The sequence below is a fragment of the Rhinopithecus roxellana genome, chromosome 17, assembly GCF_007565055.1.
Source record: "Rhinopithecus roxellana isolate Shanxi Qingling chromosome 17, ASM756505v1, whole genome shotgun sequence".
NCBI classification, from domain to species: Eukaryota; Metazoa; Chordata; class Mammalia; order Primates; family Cercopithecidae; genus Rhinopithecus; species Rhinopithecus roxellana.
In genome coordinates this window covers 111,503,906-111,519,125 of record NC_044565.1, presented here as the reverse complement: position 1 = coordinate 111,519,125, position 15,220 = coordinate 111,503,906, and the positions used below count along the sequence as shown (strand labels likewise).

Here is a 15,220-nt window from a genome sequence, read left to right as displayed (position 1 = left end):
GAGCTTTCCAGTTACCTTCGCCATGACCCAGCCCTCCAGCGACCTCTCTGGCTCCTCTCTTTACGGCCCCTAGTCCCGCCGGGCTGCTAGGGCAGGGAGGCGCCACACGCTCCACGGTCTTTTTTTTGAGACCGAGTCTCGCTCTGTCACCCAGACTGGAGTGCAGTGGCGCGATCTCGATCACTGCAACCTCCGCCTCCCGGGTTCAAGCGAGTCTCCTGCGTCAGACTCCTGAGTAGCTGGGACTACAAGCGCCCGCCACCACTCCTGGCTAATTTTTTGTATTTTTTTGTAGAGACGGGGTTTCACCGTGTTAGCCAGGATGGTCTCGATTATCTTGACCTCGTGATCCGCTCGCCTCAGCCTCCCAGAGTGCTGGGATTACAGGCGTGAGCCATCGCGCCAGGGCGCGCTCCACGGTCTTTACCCCCTCTTTCTGGCACCACCCCGGGCCAAGACCGACCGCCCCGAGGCAGCGGCAAAGTGCGGGCTGGAAAGGCCTCGTCCCGGTACCCCGCTCTTCCTTACAAGTCCAGCAAGGGGCAGGTGGCCACAACTTGTCCTGCCTGTAGCTCCACCTCGAGGGCAGGGGCAGGGCCTTGGTTTGTGTAGAACCCCCTGGCCCCACAGTGAGCGCTGAGTTTACCAAATCGGTCTTCATGATCAGAACCCTCTGGGCGGCCCTCTGCAGACCGTGCACCCGCGCAGCGTGCTCCTCAGCGGACCCCAGCCTTCGCAATTCCCAGTTAAAACCCAGGCAGCTGCCTGCTTAAGCCAGGATCAAGTGTACAGGGGAGACCTCACTTCCACCGCCTGACTGGTTTAGAAAGGGTGCACGAACGACAGAATGCAGGTTGGGGTCTGTGCCAGTCCCTCTCCAGGACAGTGGTCTGGTGCACACTGGGTGTAAGTTCCTTTCCGCCCTAGCTGGGGCACTGAAGACTCTAGCATTCCTGGTGGGTAGAAGGCTGGAAGTCATTTCTCCTCCCCTAAGCGGGTTGAGAACCCCATCCTCACACAAACAACGATCTCATCTCCACAACCTTCCACTCCTTTGGCCCCTCACTCCCACTAACCGTCCTGAGTTCTGGGAAGGCAACCCCGCCCCACAACTCCGCTTCTCCCCTGGACTCCCAGTGCCCTGACTTCTTCTGGCCAGAAGCCAAAGCTGGCTCCCAAGGGGGCTGTGGCCATGGTCTGGTTCCCAGCCCCGCAGCCACCACTGTGGGAAAACACTGGAACTGGGTTGTTCCCTCCCACAGGCAGGCAGGGACCACAAAAGTGGTGGCCGCCCTGGGATTGTGGGGGAGGCCCAGTCCAGCCTCCGTCCACCCAGAGAGCTTTCCCTCTCCGTACCCAGAAGGGCTTTAGCCCAAACATCTTAGCCCCATCACAGAAATCGTTTCATTTTCTCCATTTTATTTGTCAATATAAAAATACTCAAATATTTACAACAAATAAATACGCGGGGACACAATAAGTTACACCGTTAGGAGCCCCCCTCCTAGGGCTGGAAGAGAGTATGCCATTGTCCACAGCAGTCCCACCCTCTCTCCCCTCACACAGCCTTTCCCAGCCCTGTACAGGAAGAAGGCAAGTATAAAATACCACTGAACCCCGGGCCCAAGTGGGAGGCCCCACCCACCCTTCCCCCAAAACACACAGGAGGCTCCATCTCCCTCCCCCCACCCTGAAAACATTCACAGCCCTAGGAGCAGGACTAGGCCCACCCCGAGCCCTGCACTCCCCGCGAAGGGGCACAGCACCCTGCCCACCCCACCCCTATATGTACATCACTGCCCGACATTCGGGACAGTGGGGGTAGGAGAGGCAAAGTGATACGACCCCTTCCCCTTCATAGCTCCAATGACTCACCAGGAGGACCCAGGCCAAGGGAAGACTTGACAGAAACAGAGAGGCTATGCAACAAGCACGCACGCGCGTGCACACACACACACACAGACACACACACACGTGCAAATACAGACAAACACACATCTTGACATTTCTGCCTTGAAAAGTTTTGGCGGCTGGGGTCCCGCGTGTCTGTGACTCACAGAGAGGAAGATGCCTTCTGTGAGGCTGGTGCCCTGGTGAGCCACACCAAGTGGCAGTGCCCGTGCTGAGCAGAGCAGGTCCTCATGGCCGGGTGGGTGCTGGGCAGTATCTGTCCCAGACAGAGCAGGTGCCCATGCCATGTCCCTGAGGTAGCTGGTGCCTGTGCAAAAGTAGGAGCTACACCTCCCACGCTTCCCGCCGACGCGGTGGGGGTTTCCCCTCATACTGACGACTCCTCGGGGTTGGAGTCGGGCAGTGGCTGGCGTTGCTGCAGTTTGCGTCTCAGTTCATCCGCAAGCTCAGGCAGGGGGTGCCCGAGCCCTCCCCGGTCCTCCCCTCCTAGTTGTAAGCGCACATAACCATTGGCATTTGAGTTCCGCCCACCCCCCAAGTGAAGCCGAGTTGGAGAAGGCAGAGGCTGGCCTGGGATGCCTGGAGGTGGCGAAGGGGACCCCCCGCCGGGCTGGCACCGGGCATGCCCAGGTACTATCTTAAGGGAGCCATCTGAATAGTAGTAACCGACAGGATCCCAAAGTTTCTCATCTGGTTCAGGACAGGGCCGGAAGGGGGGACTGGTGGGCTCCTTGGGCAGCTCCAGGGGGTACACCAGGGTCCTCTCAGTAGCCTTGGCCCCTTTCTCCAGCTCTTCCCGCAGTCGCCGGCGCAGTGACAGCACCAGCAGCAGCAGCACCAGGCACACAGCCCCCAGGGCCACCACTGCCAGCCACACCAGCCCCAGGTTTTCCAGGGGGGCCCGGGCCTCCAAGGTCACCGACGGGCCTGCCACGACAGCCACAAGGTAGCCTTCAGCAGCTAGGCGCGCCCCCTGCTCCTCTGAAAAGCAGTGGTAGGCCCCAGCGTGGCGGGGCTGGGCGGCCATCACAACTAGAGCCTGGAGCCGAGCATCGTAGAGGAAGGAGCCAGGCTGTTCCGCAGGCAGGTCCCGGCCCCCAAAGGTCCAGCGGGCATGGGCCAAGTTGGAGGACAGGTGGCAGGGCAGCACCAGGTCTGTGCCCGCCACCACCGTGATGTTTTTGGGAGTGGGCCTGACTGTAGTGGCAGAGAAAAGAGAGTGCATGTTAGTACAGAAAAGCAGGGCGAGGGAAGGGGAGAACAGAAACTCCAGCTCTGGTCCAGGGCTCAGCGCGACGCGAGGAGAATGAAAAAGCTCACCTTTCTTACTGCCTCGGAGGTTGCAGATGCCTGAAGTGTCCGAGATCATCACATGCTGGATCAGCAGAGATCTGGTAGGGGATGTAGGGTACATCAGCAGCCTGGCTCCAACCACCCTGAGTCCCTGCTGGTCCTGGTCTATGTAGAGCCCAACTCACCCAGAGTTGCCACCCACGGCCACACAGCGGCTGGTGTTGACGCTCCAGGCGCAATAGGGGTCCCGGGCGAGGACACAGTCTGCACAGGAGCGGTACTTCATGCAGTCGGCCAGGGGCAGCTGCACCAGCTGAGAGCGGGAGCCGGCAAAGAGCAGCTTCTGCGAGAAAAGTGGGGCGCACAAAGGCGGTCAGCCAGGGCCACGCCGCAGGAGGGGCGGCCGGACCAGAACGCAGCACAGGGACAGCTTGGACTTCTGCAGGGGCCACAGGACGGGGCACCAGGAGGAGGAACAAGGGAACAAGGCAGAGCTGTAGTGCTGAAAAGGGAACTCTAAGAACTGCAGAACTCAGAGGGCTTACACAGGCCAGATGCAATCCTAAGCCCCTTATAGACGTGACCTTATTAGAAAGGGATGACGGGGCTGTGAGGCCAAAAAGTGTAATCACACACACTCACACACATAGTGCAGGAAATACATTTCTCTCAAGGCCCATCAGCCCTCACAACAGCAGCAGCATAACATAAGATGTTTTCCTGTTTCGACAGTGGATGCCAGTCTGTGTGTTTATTCAACCACACACTTTCTTTCTGCCATTATTCCATGTTCTGGGGGACAATTTTGAGTCATAATAGGTGGTAAAAGGCAAACAAATCAAAGTTCAGGAGGTGTAGCAAACATGCCACAAGAGTATTGCACAAGGCAACTGGGCACAGCAGGTCATGCCTGGAATCCAAGCACTTTGGGAGGCTGAGGTGGGCAAATCTCCAACTTGAGGTTAGGAGTTCAAGACCAGTCTAGTCAACATGGTAAAACCTTGTCTCTACTAAAAATACAAAAATGAGCCGGGCATGATGGCATGTGCCTGTAGTCCCAGTTACTTGGGAGGCTGAGGCAGAATTGCTTGAACCTGGGAGGTGGAGGTTGCAGTCAGCTGAGATCATGCCACTGCACTCCAGCCTGGGCGACAGAGTGAGACTCCATCTCAACAAAAACAAAAACAAAAAACCTTTAGCTGGGGCGCACCTGTAATCCCAACTACTCAGGAGGCTGAGGCAGGAGAATAGCTTCAACCTGGGAGGTGGAGGTTGCAGTGAACTGAGATCGCATCAGCCTGGGTGACAGAGTGAGACTCTGTCTCAACAAAAACCAAAAGGAGTATTGCACAAGGATATAATGCAAACACTTCAGGGAAACAGTCATGGACATGGAGGGCTGGGACCAAAGAGCAACCGGGGGCTGGAAGGAAACCACCATGGTGAAGGCATCATAAACATCTCACAGCCTGGGAGGTCTGGTCACAGGGGCATGGTCAGGGAAGAGGCCAGAGCCAGGACTACGGCACAGCTTGGAGGGTCTGAAGGAAACATGGGAGTAGTTACCAAGGCTCGATGCTGGGAGTGCGGCCCCGTGACCTGGCTATATATAATGGCCCTGTGCAGTGCAGATTCCATTCTGCTTTCATTCTCGTTTCCAGGAACCCACCCGAAGTTAGGCAAGGTGTGCATCCAAGTGTGTGTGTGTTCCTAACTCTGCACTGGCCAAGCATGTAGGCTCAACTGGGAGAAGCAGCCAGACGGAGAGAGTGAGACGGACAGTGCTGGGGACAGTGGCAGATGGGGCCCAACTCACTACCTTGCTCTGAGACAGCACCAGGCTCCCCATGGGCTCCTGGTCGAACAGCTGCAGCTCTTCAATCAGGTGAACCCAGGGCCCCAGGCTCACGGCCTTCAGCAGCCAGCCGTCTCCTGGGGTGTGTAGAGGGGAAGGTGTAAATGACAGGGCACAAGGCTGTGGGGTAGCTCCGAATCTCCCTGCCCTGGGCACACGGGCTTCTGCCCAGCCTTGAGCAGCCATGCCTGCATACCCATGCACCCACCTGTGCCAATGAACAGCACTGTATAGGTGGCTCCATCAAGTCCTGTAACCCGGTCGGCCACCAGGTGGGTGAAGTTGGTGCCCTTCTTCACGAGCAGGGGGCGGCTCCACCGAGGACCCACCTGCTCCTCCATCAGCGGGTGCTTCTTGATGAAGTTGAGGGTGTTGTCGGGCAGCTCCAGGGAGCTGGTGTAGCCGTGGCGCCGGTGCCAGTTGTTAATGCACTGGGGGCAGGATGTGGGGGGGCAGGCCATCAGCAGGGTGGGATGGCACCGCAGCTAGGTGGGGAGACGCATCCCTGCCCCAGCACTCACCGAGCCAGGCCGAGGGCTGGGTACAGGGTCGGTGTAGCGGCCCCACTTCTGGGCTTGCTCCCGGTACTCCTTGTAGGGGCCCTCAAACACCCGCTGGATCTCTTCCAACTGGTACTCACAGACGGCCGACAGGTACATGTCACCCCTGTCGCAGTGAGAGGGAGCCCAGGGTCAGGTACCCACCTTATCCCTTCCCACCCCAGCTCAAGGCAAGCAGCAGGAAGGCAAGGCCCGGCACAAAACAGCCATGGGTACCAGAATGCCCTGGCAGCTCAAAAGTACCACCTGGCCATAGGGCCCTGCCTGTTCACAGGCAGCTCTGAAAGGGGCAGGTGCCAGCATTCTCCTTGGCTTCTGGACACCTGGCTTCCTGGACTGCCTCTGAGGCCTGGTCCAGATTCCCACCCATGCACCATCCCTGATCTGAACCCCAGCTCCTCCCCACTCTGCAGGAGCCCTGGCCAACTCACCACCGCGCTTGAAAAACCCCAAAGAAGGTGGTGTTGTGCCAGGAGGTGTCCTGCAGGGTGTGCACCGCCTGTAGCTGGTTGAAGTAGAGCTGCCAGTCCGGGGCAGAGCACGCCAGCCGCGCCTTCAGGAACGTGGTCCACTTCTTCTGCAGGGTCCGCGCGCCCCCCATATCGCCCTGGCAGACGGCAAGGGGACACGGCCGGTCAGCCCTGCCAGGCCAGCAGGGCTCCCAGGGCCCACTGCTGTGAGACTCGGTACCTTGCAGATGCGGGCCACACGAGCCACCACCTGCTCAGCATAGCAGTCAGACTCCACTGCCCGCTCCCTGAAGAAGAAGTAGACCTTGTCGTCGTCCCCCGTGAAGCTGCCCACACTCTCAGGTACATAGGCAGAGCCTACAAAGTGAGGTTCTGTGGGAAGGGGAGGAGGTCAGCAGGGAGGGGCTGGGCCCTGGGGGGCCTCCCACCCACGGCTCCCACAGGACCCCCGGGGGCTCACCGTTGAGCCAAAAGGCCAGGTACTCTGTCTTCATGGAGTGGTGTGGCCCCATGTTACGCAGGATAATGGGTTCCGTGCCCAGGAAGTTGTTGAGTGTGGCCGAGTACAGCTCACCATCTATGGGAGACAGCAGTCAGCTACAGACCGTCCATGAGATATGGACACATCCGGCCAACACAGCCCCAAGTGGAACCAAGCCCCAAGGACTCACCCAGCCTGCATGGGGGGCAGCCACTCACCCACAAGGAGGCCAGTGTGGCCCTTAGCTGGGTCATAGGGACACTTGCCCTTCCCATCTTCAAACTCTCCATGCTCCAAAGTGAAGGTGAGCATGTTCTAGGGACAGAGAGAGAGGTGATGAGGAGATGCTCAAGGGCGGGGCCCTGTGGGCCACATCCAAGAGTCCAGAGAAGGGCGAGGAGGGCGGGGGACTGGGGACACCGAGATGGGAGGGCAGCACTCACGATGTAGGTGCACTTGGGCTGGAAGGCATAGGTGCCACAGGCGTACAGGTGGGAGGCATTGTAGGGCTGCAGGAAGCGGATGAAGTTGAAGCACTCGGTCTGGGGGCAGAAAGATGTCCGGTGAGTGAGAGCGTGAGGCCCAGAACGGGAGGAGACGCCCTGGGGTGAAGGCAGCACCAGGAGCAGTGTCCAAGCACCCACCTGGTTGTTCTTCCCTTTCTGGATACACTCAGCCTTCTTCTCTGCGGGGGCCTCCCAGGAGATCTGGGGACAGGGAAGGGATGTCAGCCACGTCACAGGTACGGACTGAGCCCGTGTTACAAGCACAGCCTGCAGCAGCAACACAGGGACGCCCAGTGCAGAGGCTTGGGCCCTATTCCTTGGGGGCTTCCTTCAGTACAGAATGGAAGCCCCAAACCACCCCACTACACAGAATTCAGTAAGTGCCAGAGAGGAGAGGAATGCCGCATGCTGACCCGACGAGAGGGCAGGTCCCAGATACCCGGCAGCAACACTTCTGTGGGGGCCGCCAGGCTGAGGGACCACCTGGCCAAGCACAGCCCCTCTGCACCTTGCCCTCTGGCAGGCCTGCCTGCCTCCCGCTGCCCCACCTCTCACCGCTCCTTGCAGCTCCAGGGCCTCCATGCTGAAAGCAAACAGGGCCTCTCGGGCCCCCACGTACAGAAGCCCAGTCTGCTCCGTCAGCGTCAGTGTCAGGAAGTCCTGGATGCCCGTCTGGGAGAACCGCCGCACTACCGTGGCCAGCTCTGCAGGGGTAAGCATGGCTGCTGATGGGCAGGACCCCTGGGGCTCAACAGCCCTCAGTCTTCCTCCATGAGAGCCAGCACCCCATGCCACAGATGCCAGCCAAACCCCGATTGGCAATAAAGGACACTTTTGAAACAGCCTTTGGCCCTGACAGCTCCACCCGGGCCTCCCTAGCCTTTCCCAGGCTGGGAAGAGGCAAATCTAGGCTGCTGGGAGGAAGGAAGGATATCTCAGCCACAGCTTCCGGCCAGAGGAAGCCATCAGACTGATGGCTCTTGCTCTCAGGGTCAATGGCATCTCCGGCCACAGGGCTGGGCACCCCCACCCCGCCCTCACTTCCTCGGCCGCTGCTTCCTTCTTTGCCCTGCTGCCCGCTGCCTCTATCAGAGTCCAGCAGGGCAGGAGGCACAGATGGCTATGAGTACGCCCTGCCTCAGGAAACCCTTCACTCCAGGAGGACCCCAATCCAGGCTGCCAGAGATGCAAGCACAGCAGGCCACTAGGACAGGCGGGGATGGCAGGAGGGGAGCTGGGCTGTGAGCCAGGCCAGGGAGGTCCGGAGAAACCAGAGGCTCAGAGAGCGGAGATGGGGCAGGGCACCATGACATTTATATAGTCACGTGATTCCTACATCAGCTGCCAAATAGGGCTGCCGACCTGTCCTCAGGGTCCCCCCAAACCAGCCTTAGTCTCTGGAGGCAACGCTGGCTCCAGACACGGGCCAGCATGGCAGAGCTTCACTGGCACCCGAGTGGAGCCTGTGGGAGGGGAGCTCATCCCAGGTCCCCAGAGCACATGGCTGACACAAACAGCTGACATCACCTTTCACATGGGTGTGTGCACACGGGGCGCTGCTGGGTCCCCACTGTGCCCCGGCAACCATGTGAGTATGTGCACATACACACACGCTTCCAGGGCCACCAGAGGGTATGATGACGACAGGGCAGTAGGAGGTCTTAGGGGGACCCTGGGGAGCCAGGGGAGAGAGCCTCCAGTTTGTATTTATCCCGGTTCCAGTTTCTCTTTAGGCTCCCAGCGCCAGTGACAATTCAAGAAGTGAGGTGTGGGCCGGGCGTGGTGGCTCAAGCCTGTAATCCCAGCGCTTTGGGAGGCCGAGACGGGCGGATCACGAGGTCAGGAGATCGAGACCATCCTGACTAACCCGGTGAAACCCCATCTCTACTAAAAAATACAAAAAAATTTGCCGGGCGAGGTGGCGGGCGCCTGTAGTCCCAGCTACTCGGGAGGCTGAGGCAGGAGAATGGCCTGAACCCGGGAGGCGGAGCTTGCAGTGAGCGGAGATCAGGCCACTGCACTCCAGCCTGGGCGACAGAGGGAGACTCCGTCTCAAGAAAAAAAAAAAAAAAAGAAGTGAGGTGTGGAGAGGGCGAGGCAGAAGGTTCTCCCTCGCACACCTGGGCAGGCAGTCTGGGGTAGGAAGTTGGACAGAGCTCCCCCAGAGCAGGCTAACCCTGGTCCCGATCTGCACTGCCTGTTCTTGGCCCCTGGGGTCACTCGAGTTTCTTAGAAAGCTGTGCCACACACATCAGAATAAAGCCAGCACACTATGGGGGCAACTCCTCAACAGCCTGTCCCCCACTTCCTCCTCACCCCTCCAGGCACTCACCCCCAGAAGACACTGTCTTCCGCGGCACAAGGTTCCACCACACCTCAGCCCCAATGCCCAGGCCCCACAGCCTTGCTGCCAGCAGCCAGACAGCCCAGTGTGGGGCCATGGCGCAAGCCCCGGCTCTGAGCTTCAGGCCAGCTGTCCTGCTGAGGGAAAAGACATGGTCAGAAATCACAGCCAGAGAAAGCAAACCAGAGGGGCCCGCAGCAGGAGAGGCCACGGGTCTCCTCATCAGGCCTTCCAGGAGCCCTGGTGCCCTCCTTCCCCTTCTCTTTGGAGGTGGACCTAAGTCCCCACACTTGGCCTCTGCCTAAAAGACCACGGGTCTCCCTGGGAAGCGGGGAGGAGGTGAGTGGGCTGCAGGCTAAACAGGCTCCGGGAAGCCCTCCCTGGCCTCCAGACCCCCCACTACCTCTGCACAACCGGAAGTCATTTGAGAAAAAAGGGGACGCCCCCCCCCAACATACACACTCAGGCCTAAGAGATTTCAGAGTTTCTTGAAAGAATCTCAGGCACAAGGGCTTGCAGCCACTGGGGCTCCGGACCCCGTCAACACCTAATTCTGGGAGGAAAACTCCTTAGGGCGACAAGGGCATGCGGTGGGGTAGGCGGTGGGGAAAGCCCCACAGGGAGACCTGGTGCGGCCGGCTGCGGGCGGAGGTCCCTGTCCCGGCCTGTCCCCTTCCCCGGCGCAGACAATAGCCCGGCAGAACCCCAAACCCCGCTCCACATCAGCAGGGCAGGAGTGGGAGCAGGGCCGGGAGCGAAGGAACCCAGCTTCCCGAGGCCCCTTTGTTGCCCAAGAGGGAGGCAGGAAGTGGGTGGGATGGGCGTGGAAATGACCAGGGCCTCATCCTGTTCCTCGCACTGCCTCCTCCCAGACACCAGCCCCCTGGCGGAGGGGCGGCGGGGGCACCGAGCTCGGGTCGAGTCGGGGACTCCGGCGGCGCGCGCAGGCGGCGGGGGGAAGTAGGGGCAGGGCCGTGAGGGGGTTCCCCCCCGGCCGCTGGCAACACGCCGCGCACGGCAGGCACCCGCTGCGCTCCCGCGGCTCTGACGAACCTTCCCAACTCCGGGACTGCGCCCCAGGGACCCTGGCCTGGGCGGGCCAGCGGGATTGGCTTCCCCCGCTCCAGCCTTCCCGTGCCGGGGGCGGAGACGCAGAAGCTGGGGACCTGCTCACCCCCAAACAAAGGGTCCCTGCCAAGACCCCGTCCCGGGTCCCCCCGGGTTCTCCCCTCCCCCAGCTCCAGGGATTTGAACGCAAACAAAGCGGCGGCGCGGGGAGCGTGGCGAGCCCGGCCTGCGGACGCCCCCTGTCGGCCCAGAGCCCCGGCGCGGGAGGGCGGGGGAAGAGGGCTGCGCCCCAGACCAGCCCCGCAAAACGCTCCCGGCCCCATCTCGGCTCCTTACCCGAGGATCGGGCTGCACCCCGTGGCGTGCTCCGAGGATCCGCCCGGCAGCGGTGCTCCCACCCGCAGCTCCCCCAGGGCGAGGAAACGGGCAGCCAGCGGGAAGGGGCTGGGAGGAGGGGTGCTGGCTCCAGGCGGGGCGCCCCACACCCTCGCCCACCCCGAGCGGCCAGACGTGTACCGCGGCGCTCCCTGCAGGGCGAGCGCTCCAGCCGGGGACAGCGCGGCCCGGCTCGGCCGGGGGGCCTGGCTTTCCGGGACAACCCGCCTCCCCAGCGGAACGGGCGGGCGGGCGGGGGGCCGCGGCAGGGAAATCCGATCCCACAACATCGGCCTCGCTCCAAGCCCGCCCCAAAGTTTCCATCGGGGGTGGGAGCGCCGAGGGCAGTCCAGGAGCCTGGCGAGGATCCCGGCCGCGGACCGGACCGCGCGAGGAACCCTCACCGCCCGTAGCCCCTCGCTGGAGCGTCCCTCCGGCCCCGGGGCTGCGGGCGCTATGCGTCCCACTCCCGAGACCCTGCGAAGCAGCCGCGCGGGGCGCAGGAAGGATCCCCGCGGACAGGAGTCTCCGCCGCCGCGGCTCCCCGCGCCCCAGCCCCTGTCCCTCCCGCATCCGGCAGCCCCTGCCCACGCAAGGGGACAAAGCGGCGGCTCCGGGGCCCCGCGGCTCCAGCCTCCCGCAAGCCCGGCCTCGCTCACCTCTTGCGCGCAGCTCCAGTCCCCGGACGCCGCCCTCGCGTTCGGCTCCGACCGCCGTCCGCCCCTGCCCCCGCGTCGCCGCCTGCCCGCGCGCGCCCGCCAGTCCTCCGCGGCCCCTCCGCCACCGCCCCTCCGTCCCCGCCCGGCTCCGCGCCCCTGGGCTCGGGCTCCCCGCGCCACCACGGCGGGCGCCGGCTCTTTCTCCAGCGCGGCCGCGGCTCTCCGCCCCCTTCCCCTTGACGTCAGGCTGGGGGGGTCGAGCGCAGGCCGGGGGCGGGCCGCGAAGGCTCGCTCGGGAGGGTGCTGCGACCCGCAGCGACCTGCGGACCCGCCCGCTCTCCGCCCGGGGGCTCGGACCTCCGCCCCTCCGGGTGCCCGGCCCTCAACCCTTCCGGGTGTCCGGCCGCCCCGGGGCTCGGAGTCGCGGGCTGCGCCACAGCGCCTGGAGGGAGGTGGGGCGGGGGCGGGACTCCGGTATGGCCACGGGGGAATCACACTCACCCGGTCTTTCCGAAGTGTCCCCCGAAGATCCCCGGCGGGCTGGGCTGGGGAGAGGGACTCCCGACCCTGCAGTTGCAGGAACGACCGCGGGCGAGCCAAGACGAGTCGAGTATCCGGGGGAGGCACGCTGGGGAAACCGAGGCGTCTCTTGGGGCGGACCAGAGGGGTCTGCCTTTTGGCCCCCAATTCTGCCTCCTTCTAGGCCCCGAGGACCACTGGTCCCTGCCCTCAAGTCTGGAAAGGGCTTCACCAGCCAGGAAGACTCTTCAATCAACAGAAGGGGTCTGCTCCTGCTTCTCACGCGTTGGGCAAAGCGCCTATCCCCAGAAAATGACTCCTGGTGCCACTGGAAGGCTGATTAACAAGTGGCATGAGCCCTACTGTTCAGATGAAAGGGGCTGGGGGGGAGCCACGCTGCAGAACCACCGCCACCTTCAGAACTACCAGCCTCCGCCCACAGCCACTCCTAGAAACAACTTGTAGCTCTGGCCTCATGGGCGGTGCAGCGTCCTTCCTGCCAGCTGGTCCTCTGAGCTGGGCAGGTGGTTAGAAGAGGTGGTCCTCATGGAGGACACCCCACGGGCACCTGGAGACAGATGCTACCTCCTGGCTAGGGGCAAAAGGCAGAGGTGAAGGGACTTGAGGCCCTGAGGTTTGGCGGTAACGTTAAGCCAGGGTGCAGTCCTGGAGGGGAGGAACACTTCAGGCCCTGTCAGCCCATCTGGATTATAAATCAGTCCGACAGCAGCTTTTGTTCTGGGTTAAAACTTGGCATCTGAAAAGTGGAGACCAGAAGAGTGGTGCAGATAACTGAGAAAAGCAGCCCAGTTTGGTTTCAGTAACAATCGGGTCTTTGCTGGTACACATAAAGGCCCCTTCTCCCTTGCTGGCCAAAGCCACGTTTCCCAGCTCTTTTCCACTAGGAAAAAGAAAAACGCTGTGGCCTTGGAGATGCTGCAGATAATGACAGTGGGGTGGGCAGGGAAGGCCTCCTGCTTCAGCTGACAAGGTGGGAGAAGAGGTGTCACCCTCGTGTTGATTAGAGACCCCTATCTATTCAATCGGGGGTTAAACTGAGACACAAGGGCCCTCACTTGTGTTCTGTGCTTTAGATTTTTGCAACTTGTCTTGATGTACATTTTCTTACTCCACCCTTTAAAAAGTAAATAATTTGGAAGGCTGAGACGGGAGGATCACTTGACCCCAGGAGTTCAAGACCAGCCAGGGCAAGATACTGAGACCCTGTCTGTACAAAAGAAATTATTATTTTTTTTTTGAGACAGAGTCTCGCTCTGTCACCAAGGCTGGAGTGCAGTAGCACGATCTCGGCTCACTGCAACCTCCACCTCCTGGGTTCAGGAGCGATTCTCCTGCCTCAGCCTCCCAAGTAGCTGGGATTACAGGTGCCTGCCACACCCAGCTAATTTTTGTATTTTTAGTAGAGATAGTTTTCACCTTGTTGACCAGACATGTGCCACCATGCCCAGCTAATTTCTGTATTTTTAGTAGAGATGGGACTTCGCCGTGTTGGTCAGGCTGGTCTCGAACTCCTGACCTCAGGTGGTCAACCCGCTTAGGGCTCCCAAAGTGCTGAGATTACAGGGGTTAGCCACTACACCCAGCCCCAAATTAAAAAAAAAAAAAACTAGCGGGGCATGGCCGTGTGCAGTGGCTCACACCTGTAATCCCAGCACTTTGGGAGGCCAAGGCGGGCGGATCACAAGGTCAGGAGATCAAGACCATCCTGGCTAACATGGTGAAACTCCGTCTGTACTAAAAATACAAAAAAATTATCTGGGCATGGTGGCAGGTGCCTGTAGTCCCAGCTACTCGGGAGGCTGAGGCAGGAGAATGGCGTGAACCCTGGAGGCCGAGCTTGCAGTGAGCCGAGATTTTGCCACTGCACTCCTGCCTGGGCAACGGAGTGAGACTCCGTCTCAAAAACAAACAAAAAAACTAGAGGGGCGTGGTGGCATGCATCTGTAAGTCCCAGCTACTCAGGAGGCTGAGGTGGGAGGGTTGCTTGAGCCCAGGAGGTTGAGGCTGCAGTGAGCCGTGATTGTGCCACTGCACTCCAGGCTGCAGAGCGAGACCCTGCCTTGACAAAATAAAAAAATAAGTATTGTTACTCCCCTTTTGGAGATGAGTCAAAAAGATTAAACAACTAGCCCCAAGTCATGGAGATAAACAGGTCAGAATTTCTTTTTTAGAAATGGGGTCTTGCTCTGTTGCCCAGTCTGGAGTGCAGTGGCACAGTCATGGCTCAATGTAACCTCGGGCTCCTGGGCTCAAGCGGTCCTCCCACGTCAGTCTCCCAAGACTACAGGTGCATGCCATCACACACGGGACAGGGTCTCACTATATTGCTCAGACTGGAAAGGTCAGATTTTTTTTTTTTTTTTTTTTTTTTTTTGAGACGGAGTCTTGCTCTGTCGCCCAGGCTGGAGTACTGTGGTGCGATCTCGGCTCACTGCAAGCTCCGCCTCCTGGGTTCACGCCATTCTCCTGCCTCAGCCTCCCGAGTAGCTGGGACTACAGGCGCCCGCCACCTCGCCCGGCTAGTTTTTGTATTTTTTTTTTTTAAGTAGAATGGGGTTTCACCGTGTTAGCCAGGATGGTCTCTATCTCCTGACCTCGTGATCCGCCCGTCTCGGCCTCCCAAAGTGCTGGGATTACAGGCTTGAGCCACCGCGCCCGGCCAAGGTCAGATTTTTAAATCAGGTCTTGGAATTCCCAATTCTGTGTTTCGACAGTCACCATCTATCCTGACAATGCTCCATTTCATGCTGTTTTTCCTCACCTTCAGTACTACTCCCCCATACCCCCACCTCTAGGTGTGAAGGTTGCCAGGTAGAGACCTGAGCTCGCTGGCTCTGACTCCAAGGTGGCCTCAGTGGAAAGTTTCAAAAGGCAACCGGTTTGGTTTCACTGGCAGGGCAGCAGCAGGCGTTTGGGTTCTGGAGGCCCAGGGATGTAGAAGCCTCCAGCTAATAGACTCCATGTGCTTATCCTCCCAAACAGTCAAAGAAGCTCCCAGCTCCCTCCCCCTTTCCACCTTCAGGCACCTCCTGCTGTATTCTGTCCATTCTGGCACTGGCCCTTTCTGTGGGGGTGGGCAGAGGATACAGTTTCCTGCATGGCTACTTGCTCATGATTCATACTTTTTTTTTTTTTTTTGAGACGGAGTCTCGCTCTGT

At 60.3% G+C, this 15,220-nt stretch overlaps 1 protein-coding gene across 6 annotated transcripts; it reads right to left on the bottom strand.

The window, feature by feature from the left end:
* Nucleotides 1-1,399: 1,399 nt before the first annotated feature.
* Nucleotides 1,400-11,722, bottom strand: SEMA4C (semaphorin 4C). Of its 6 annotated transcripts, none has more exons than XM_030920558.1 (15): nucleotides 11,523-11,722; nucleotides 9,409-9,554; nucleotides 7,632-7,780; nucleotides 7,215-7,277; nucleotides 7,014-7,112; nucleotides 6,789-6,885; nucleotides 6,550-6,666; nucleotides 6,310-6,461; nucleotides 6,051-6,226; nucleotides 5,581-5,725; nucleotides 5,268-5,490; nucleotides 5,024-5,136; nucleotides 3,390-3,547; nucleotides 3,232-3,302; nucleotides 1,400-3,108 (listed from the first exon to the last, which is right to left on the bottom strand). In XM_030920558.1, exons 2-15 carry the CDS (start codon nucleotides 9,515-9,517, stop codon nucleotides 2,279-2,281), a joined length of 2,502 nt encoding a protein of 833 aa, XP_030776418.1. In that variant the 5' UTR covers nucleotides 9,518-9,554; nucleotides 11,523-11,722; the 3' UTR covers nucleotides 1,400-2,278. The 6 variants fall into 6 exon arrangements, with proteins under 6 accessions (XP_030776418.1, XP_030776419.1, XP_030776416.1 ...); XM_030920559.1 differs by having other exon boundaries at nucleotides 9,409-9,557; nucleotides 11,523-11,719; XM_030920556.1 differs by lacking the exon at nucleotides 11,523-11,722 and adding an exon at nucleotides 10,825-11,071 and having other exon boundaries at nucleotides 9,409-9,557.
* Between the last annotated feature and the right edge of the window lie 3,498 nt (nucleotides 11,723-15,220).

Bases quoted from the DNA above. Each gene is read 5' to 3' on its own strand.
- SEMA4C (XM_030920558.1), bottom strand. From the start codon at position 9,517: ATGGCCCCACACTGGGCTGTCTGGCTGCTGGCAGCAAGGCTGTGGGGC. The intron at 7,113-7,214 runs GTGGGTGCTTGG...TTCTGCCCCCAG, and splicing joins AGAAAGGGAAGAACAACCAG to ACCGAGTGCTTCAACTTCAT. The intron at 3,303-3,389 runs GTGAGTTGGGCT...ATCCCCTACCAG, and splicing joins GCCGTGGGTGGCAACTCTGG to ATCTCTGCTGATCCAGCATG.